This window comes from Thecamonas trahens, assembly GCF_000142905.1.
Source record: "Thecamonas trahens ATCC 50062 unplaced genomic scaffold supercont1.72, whole genome shotgun sequence".
NCBI lineage: Eukaryota > Apusomonadida > Apusomonadidae > Thecamonas > Thecamonas trahens.
In genome coordinates, this window is record NW_013657608.1 from 72,008 (window position 1) to 80,028 (window position 8,021).

The 8,021-nt window shown below is 64.0% G+C and overlaps 3 protein-coding genes across 3 annotated transcripts in view; all 3 read left to right on the forward strand.

Annotated features, from left to right (window-relative positions):
* Window positions 1-447: 447 nt before the first annotated feature.
* AMSG_11219 (uncharacterized protein) lies at window positions 448-5,609 on the forward strand (the record flags this gene model as incomplete). The annotated part of the gene is made up of 2 exons (XM_013897413.1): window positions 448-466; window positions 587-5,609. 2 exons carry the CDS (start codon window positions 448-450, stop codon window positions 5,581-5,583), a joined length of 5,016 nt encoding a protein of 1,671 aa, XP_013752867.1. The 3' UTR covers window positions 5,584-5,609.
* A 34-nt stretch (window positions 5,610-5,643) lies between these two features.
* On the forward strand, window positions 5,644-7,591 carry AMSG_11220 (carboxylesterase). Its single transcript, XM_013897414.1, has 2 exons — window positions 5,644-5,790; window positions 6,021-7,591. Exons 1-2 carry the CDS (start codon window positions 5,662-5,664, stop codon window positions 7,530-7,532), a joined length of 1,641 nt encoding a protein of 546 aa, XP_013752868.1. The 5' UTR covers window positions 5,644-5,661; the 3' UTR covers window positions 7,533-7,591.
* A 270-nt stretch (window positions 7,592-7,861) lies between these two features.
* AMSG_11221 (uncharacterized protein) overlaps window positions 7,862-8,021 on the forward strand; it is a gene marked incomplete at its 5' end in the record, with an annotated part of 1,381 nt that continues 1,221 nt past the window's right edge. The window contains one exon of the mRNA XM_013897415.1: window positions 7,862-7,959. Within this exon, the coding sequence (XP_013752869.1) occupies window positions 7,862-7,959 (98 nt within the window). The remainder of the gene's footprint in view (window positions 7,960-8,021) is intronic.

Here is an 8,021-nt window from a genome sequence, read left to right on the forward strand (position 1 = left end):
GTAAGGTGAGCGTGGCTGTAGTCGTGGTCGTGGTGGCCGTGGTGGCCGTGACCAATGGAGGGAACGAACGACCGAACCGATTGAGACGAAATCGATGTGTTCAATGGTTGCCATTCCTGCTTGGGAATTCGTCGAAGGGCTGATAGTGGTGCATCCACTGCTTGTCACTCTGCCTTTGTAGACATAAGCCAAACACCAGAGTATGCCTCATATAGCCATGTGCAACATGGTCATAATGGATAATGTGATCGCATGTGGTCGCGGTTGCAAAGGTGAGGCCGAGAGCGGAGCCGCAGCTGAAAAAACAATCAAAATTTTGCACTGCGCGCCAAAGACGACAGGCGGCGCGGGCGGGCAGAGCGGCAGCCCTGTATCGACAGCCCAAGGCACACCTCTCACATTCCCCTCACGGTCCACCCACCCACAGCGAGGACAAGCGAGTGTAGCATGCAGCGTGCACCCCTGGGTGCGCTGAACGGGACGGAGCGCGAGCCCGGACGGGTCATCCGCAGGTCCGGCCGGCTCAACAGGAAGGCAAGGGAGGCGGCCATTCCGGCGACGCCGGTGCCTGCGGCCGACGCTGCAGGTAAGGGTGACGCACAGACGACGCCCGGCTCGGGCCGTCGCATGATGCTGGCCACCAGCAAGACGCCGGCAAAGACTCCGCTGGCCAAGGCCGCCGACGCGGTTCGCAGGCAGCGGTCCCGCTCGGCAAAGCGGGCGGCGTCGCGCGGGCCGAGCGAGAACCGGCACGACGGCGAGTCGCCCATCCGCGTCCTCTCACTCTCACCCGAGAGCGAGGGCTCACGTGCCGGCGGCATCTCGCTCTCGCGGAAGACCCGCGGCGGCATGGGCCTCGGCTCAGCGCTCGGCGTTGGCGGTGGATGCGGCCGGTGCGAGCGCCAGAAGGCTGTCATCACGCAGCTCAAGGAGATCCGTGCAGACCGCGACAAGGAGATCGAGGCTCTCAAGATCGCGCTTATCAACGAGCAAGAGGACGGCAAGCAGTACCAGTCCGAGTGGCGCCGCATCCAGGAGGAGGGTGCTCTGCTGTTCCAGACATACACCTCCAAGTGCAACAGGCTCAAGGACCTCGTCGAGCGCCACGACCAGCTCAAGACAGAGCTCGCCGAGAAGGAGGAGGAGATTGCAGAGCTGACCTCGACCAACGCCGAGTTGGATGCCACTGCAGAGTTGTACCAGGAGCAGGCCAACGAGGCCGCCACTCAGTTTGCCACCGTCTTCGAGTCGTACAAGAAGCTCACCGCCGAGCACACCAAGCTTGTGACCGAGATGGCCGAGCTAAAGGAGGCTCAAGCATCCGAGAAGTCGGCGCTCGATGAGCTAGAGACCATGCGCGCCCAGTACGCCGCAGTCATGGAGCAGCATGATGAGCTGGTTCTCCAGCTCAAGATGGCTACCTCGGCTATTGAGCACCAGCACCGGGTCTCTGCCGACGATGACATGGCCGACACTGGTTCCTCGTCGCTCGCCTCGCACCCAATTTTCGAGCTCACCTACGAGCAGGAGGCCGTTGTCGAGGCTGCGCTTCTCGCCTATTCGGCTCGGAAGGACGAGGCGGGCTTTGACGACGATGTCGATGTCGAGGCCTACGCCGCACTCGAGCGCCGTGTTGTCGAGCTCGAGTCAGCACATTTGGCACAGGTCCGCGAGATCGATGCCCTTGAGGCTGAGCTCTCCACCACTCGCGATGCCGTCGATGTTGATCGTGCTGCGCTCGCCGAGGCTGCGGAGCGCGAGACCGAGCTACTCACAAAGCTGGAGGCGCTCGAAGCTGCTGTTGCTGCGGACGAGACGCATATGAAGCTGGACGCGGCTGAGGCTAAGCTTGCGGAACTCAACGGTGAGACCGAGCGGTTTGCTGCCATACGCGCCGAGCTCGAGTTCAAGATTGGCGAGCAGAGCAGCGAGATGGCCGCCCTTGAGGCGTCCCAAGCCGATCTCCTGGCCCAGATTGAGGCCGCTGACGCTCTCGAGACTGAGCTCGCCAACGCAACTGCTCGTCTCGCGGAAGTCGAGGCTGAGGCTGAGAAGGCAGCGGTCGAAGCCAAGCTCCAGATCGAGGCCGCCGCAGCTCGCGAGACTGAGCTCCGCCAGCAGCTCGAGGCCGCCAACGCCGGCGCGACCGAGGCCGAGCAGCTGGCTGCTGCCCGCTCAACGCTGGAGGCCAAGGTCACAGAGCAGAGCAGCGAGATTGCTGCGCTCGAGGCGACACAGACTGAGCTCATGGCCCAGATCGAGGCCGCCGCAGCTCGCGAGACTGAGCTCCGCCAACAGCTCGAGGCCGCCAACGCCGGCGCGACCGAGGCCGAGCAGCTGGCTGCTGCCCGCTCAACGCTGGAGGCCAAGGTCACAGAGCAGAGCAGCGAGATTGCTGCGCTCGAGGCGACACAGGCTGAGCTCATGGCCCAGATCGAGGCCGCTGACGCTCTCGAGACCGAGCTCGCCAACGCAACTGCCCGTCTCGCGGAAGTCGAGGCCGAGGCTGAGAAGGCAGCGGTCGAGGCCAAGCTCCAGATCCAGGCCGCCGCAGCTCGCGAGACTGAGCTCCGCCAACAGCTCGAGGCCGCCAACGCCGGCGCAACCGAGGCCGAGCAGCTGGCTGCTGTCCGCTCAACGCTGGAGGCCAAGGTCACAGAGCAGAGCAGCGAGATTGCTGCGCTCGAGGCGACACAGGCTGAGCTCATGGCCCAGATCGAGGCCGCTGACGCTCTCGAGACTGAGCTCGCCAACGCAACTGCTCATCTCGCGGAAGTCGAGGCCGAGGCTGAGAAGGCAGCGGTCGAAGCCAAGCTCCAGATCGAGGCCGCCGCAGCTCGCGAGACTGAGCTCCGCCAACAGCTCGAGGCCGCCAACGCCGGTGCGACCGAGGCCGAGCAGCTGACCGCTGTCCGCTCATCGCTTGAGGCCAAATTGGCGGAGCAAGCTGACGCATTTGATGCCACCAAGCGAGAGCTGGAGTGTCTCCACAACGAGTACTCCGAGTTCCGCCTCGAGCACGAGTTTGACGCCGAGAGCCTGCGCACCGAGGTTGCTGCAGCCGGAGAGCAGATTTCTGAGCTGCAGAGCCAAATCACAGCGCTAGCTGAACAGGTTGCCGCCAAGGATGCTCGCATCGCGCAGCAGCAGACCGAAATCGACTCGGCCATTGGCGACGTGACCGAACTTATGGCCCAGACTGAAGCTGTTGACGCTCTCGAGTCAGAGCTTGCCAACACGTCGGCTCGCCTTGCCGAGGTTGAGGCCGAGGCCGAGAAGGCTGCGATCGAGGCCAAGCTCAAGATTGAGCAGCTGCAGCTAGCGGCAGCATCGGCTGATGTTGTGAGCAACCTGCAGACTCAGTTGGACTCGGTGACTGCCGAGTACTCAGAGTTCCGCCTCCACAACTCGTTCGAGTTCCAGGAGCTCCGCGCCGAGCTGACGGCCAAGACCGAGGAAGCCAACTTGATCCAGGCCGAGCTTGATGCGACACTGAACCGGTGCAGCGAGGCAGAGGCTAGTCTCGAAAAGTCGCTTCAGGACCAGGCGGCGACGGTGGCCTCCCTCGAGTCTGAGCTCGAGCTGGCCACATCCGAGCAGGCAGCGTCGCTGGCATCGCTCGAGGCAGAGCTTGCTGAGGCGCGCGCGCAGAACGCTACGCTGCATACCGAAATGAGCGAGTGTGCTCAGCGCGAGGTGGCGGCAACGTCGTCGCTCGCCGAGGCAAAGACTGCGCTGAACCAGGCGCGCGCCGATGCCGAAGCCCTCGAGGCGCAGCTCGGCCAAGCGCGTGAGGCACTGGCTGCTGCTGCCTCGCATGCCGAGGCTCACGCTGCCGAGCTTGACGCGGCCCGCGCGGAGGCTGCTGCCGCTGCCGCTGACGCCGAAACGCTGGCGACACTGGAGGAGCAGCTTGTGGAGGCCATGCGTGCTCGTGACGAGGCAATCGAGGCAGTTGCTGCCGCTGCTGACGCGCACGACAACACTGTTCGCGAGCTTGAGCAGGAGCTGCTTGCCGCGCATGCCGAGGCCGAGGCTGCTGCCGAGGAAGTGACTGAGGTCAAGGCGCAGTTGGTCGAGGCCAACACGTCAATTGAGGAGCTGATGACTCAGATCGAGGAGCTCGACGGGGTTGAAACTCAGCTGGAGAACGCCAAGGCACACGTGGCCGAGCTCACTGCCATGGCCGACCAGGCCCGAGTCGAGGCCAAGCTCGAGCTGCAGTCAGCACGCCGCGAGGCCGGTGTCGCCGAAGCCCGAGTTGAGGAGCTCAACGAGCAAATCCAGACCATGGGCATGGCCGCCATGGAGGATGCCGAGCTTCTGTCCGAGCTCGAGGAGAAGGTCACGCAGCTGCAGGCAGAAAACGCGCGCTTGGCCGCCTCGGCCCCTCTCGCCGACGAGTACAAGGCGCGGTACGCTGAGGTGGCGGCAAAGCTCGATGTGGCGACGGCAGCACTCGACGACCTCACAGCCGCTGCCGACGAGCTCGACGCCGCCGATGCGCTTTGTGCCTCGCTGGCCCAAGTCCTCACCGACAAGCTCGCCGCGGTCGATGCTGAGCGCTCCGAGCTCGCGGCACGAACTGCCGAGATTAACCTCAAGCTCGCGGTGAACAACGAGGCACTGGACGAGATGCGCGCCGAGGTCCGCGCTGCCAAGGCCACCGCGGCCGACGGTGAAGCTGCTCTCCGCAAGGTTGCCGGCCTGAGTGCCCGACTCAAGGAGGCGACAGCCAAGGCCGAGTCTGCGTCGGCTGCGGCAGCTAAGCACAGCGCCAAGGCACGCGAGCTTGCCGCAAAGGTGGCTGAGCTCGAGGCAACGCTCAAGACCGAGACCGCCCATGCGTCAGCGGCCGTGACTGAGGCCCAGACCGAGGCCAAGGCCGCGCGTGCCGCTGCCGGCAAGGCTCAGACGGTGGTGGCCGAGCTGGAGACTCAGCTGGCCGAGGCCCAGGCCGTGGCTGCACAGCTGCCAGTCAAGGACGCGCAGCTGGCCGCGTCGCGGCGAGAGCTCGCGACGCTACAGGCTGATCTCGATGAGGTGCGGAACCAGGCCGAGGCGGCAGAGCAGGCCGAGGCGAGCTCGCGGCGGTCACTGGCCAAGGCCAAGGCCTCGCTGGCCAAGATGGAGGCCATGGAGCAACGCCTGGCAACGTGCAACGAGGTCATTCACTCGCTCGAGCGCGAGGCTGATCAGCACAAGGCCACGACCCAGGCACAGCTGGAGGCTTCAGAGTCGCAGATGATCTCACTCGAGCGTTCGCTCAACACCCAGATTGACTCACTCGCTGCCGCGCTCTCCGAAGCCAAGGATGAGAACGTCCAGCTCGACTCGCAGGTCCGCAAGCTCACGCTGCAGCTCGCTGAGACAGAGACCCAACTTGAACTGTCGGGCATGGCTCCGACGGCATCGGGCGCCAAGGCCTCGTCTGCCGTCCAGGCCGAGCTCCTTCATCTCAAGGCCGACAACGCAGACAAGGAGTCGGAGCTTCTTCTCCTCCACACTGCCCTGGAGCAGGCGACCGAGCACATCGAGGAGCTGACCTGCAAGGTGCAGCAGCTCGAGGATGCGCAGGCGTAAGCAAAAGTGTCCCCACACATAAATGCACTTGTATTCTGTGCCGTGCCTCGCCCACTCGTCTTCAGCTTGGCTCAAACCATGCGGTTCGTTGCAGGTGCCTTTCTCGTTGCGGGCATGCTCCTGCTCGCGCTGGCGACACCGACCTCGGCCGCAGGCTCGAACATAGTGTCCACAACATACGGCAAGGTCGAGGGCTACACCGCCAAGGTACGTGTCTTTCTCGAGACGGCTCACTCCGCGAGCACGTGCCCTGTCCTTGCCGGCATGGGTGGGCGAGTGGTGGAGGCTGCGAGGCATTAGTCGGGCAACACGAGTTCTATTTTTTCTGCGACCTTTTTGGTATATTTCCGCCCCCGCCGATGCTCTTGGCCTCCTTATCTGCATGATGTGGGTTGGATCTTACTTACTCTGCCGAGCGTGGGGTTGGTGGGGGACAGGGCGCGCGGGTTTGGCGTGGGATTCCGTTTGCAGCGCCGCCTGTGGGCAAGGATCGGTTTGCGCCGCCGCAGCAGCCACAAACCTGGTCGGGAGTTCGCGAGGCCAAGGTCGATGGGCCGATGTGTCCTCAGGCCGAGGCCCTGGGCAAGTTTGTGATCGGCTCCGAGGACTGCCTCAACCTCAATGTGTTTGCGCCAGAAGGTGCGGATGCGTCGTCGGGACTCCCGGTCATGTTCTGGATCTTTGGCGGCGGCTGGGTGGTCGGCTCGAACAACCAGCAGGGCCTGTACGATGGCAAGAATCTGGCGGCCAAGCACAACGTGGTGGTGGTGACGGTCAACTACCGACTCTCTGCTCTTGGCTTTCTCGCGCTTGATTCGCTGCGAAGCGAGAGCAACACCACCGGCAACTACGCGCTGCAGGACCAGCGGGCCGGTATGGTCTGGGTGCAGGAGAACATCCGGGCGTTTGGTGGCGATCCGGACAAGGTCATGATCTTTGGCGAGTCGGCCGGCGCGTTCTCGACCTGCTGGCACCTGGCGTCGCCAGCGTCCAAGGGCCTCTTCCGCGCCGCGCTCGTCATTTCCGGCACGTGCGACTCGCCGATCTTCTTCCGGTCGTGGGAGCGGTCGGTGGCGTGGTCGGTCGAGTACGCCAACAGGCTCGGCTGCTCCGGCCCGGACTCGCCGGCGCTGGTCGACTGCCTGCGCTCGCTCTCCACTGCTCAGGTGCTGAGCGGGCGGGTGTTTGAAGACGCCGGCAGCGAGACGGGCGCCAGTGAGGACATCGACCCGCTCCTCTCGCCCATCATGCCGTGGGCCGCAGCCATCGATGGCACCGAGGCCGGCATGAAGGTCACGCCGCTAGATTCGATCAAGGCCGGGTCGCTCAACAAGGTGCCGACCATCATGGGGACGAACAACAACGAGGGCACGATCTTTGTGCCGATGCTCGCAGCCATTGCCAAAGTCGATCTTCCGCTCAACCACGATACGGCATCGGCGGTCCTGCAGCGGTTCTTCAACGCGTCGACGGTCGATGCCATTTGGGAGCTCTACCCTCTGGAGAACTACCACAACTCGTACGACGAGGCCGCCGCGTTTGTCCTCCGCGACTACTTTTTCGTCTGCGCTGAGCGGCGGGCTCTGCACGCCATGGCTGCACAGGCCATCGACGTCTGGTCGTACCGGTTCCTTTTCAATGACGGCAACCCTCTGTTCCCCATCTTTGGCTCGACTCACGCCTCGGGCCTCCGGCTCATCTTTGACAACACCTTCTACCAGCCGTGGACAAAGCGCGACACGCTGATGGCAAACCAGCTTGGTGGCTACTACTCGGCGCTCGCCCGCGGCCTCGATCCCAACTCGGGCCCGGGTGACCTCCTCCACTGGCCACGCTACAACATCTCTGCCGAGCTGAACATGTTCCTCGACGTCCCGTCGTCGGTCGAGGCTCAGTACGATCAGTCAGTCTGTCCGTTCTGGGACAAGGTGACTGTCGACTTTAGGTGACACACCCATGTAGTGGCGATATCGGATGATACGGAGATGAATGAATGGAGAAGGGGACAAGGGGAGTCAGAGATTGGATTGGATGGGTTACAACGGGCGGGCGGGGCGGGGAGGCGGACGGGCGGGCTGCGGTCACTCGGCGGCCACTGCCCGCTACACATCTACATCTCTCTCTCTCTCCTTCTCTCACACTCTCTGCGTGTGTCATGGCCAACCACCCCGATGAGCGAGTGGAGCATGCCCTCTCACTGCAGCGGGCTCTCCTGACCCGACTTGCACCCAAGAGCGGAGTCCGTGTCGTCCCGCGTGGCCTCCCTCTCGCCATAGACATGGAGCTTGACGGCGCACTGGGCGCTGCTCTTGCCCACGGCTGGAGCGTGTGGACACAGGGCCGTACCTCGTGCACAGCCTGCCAGCTCAAGCAGAGGTATGTCCAGACACAACCGCACTCCCTGTCCGTGATCCCCCTGCCTTGGCCATCCCCCCCTC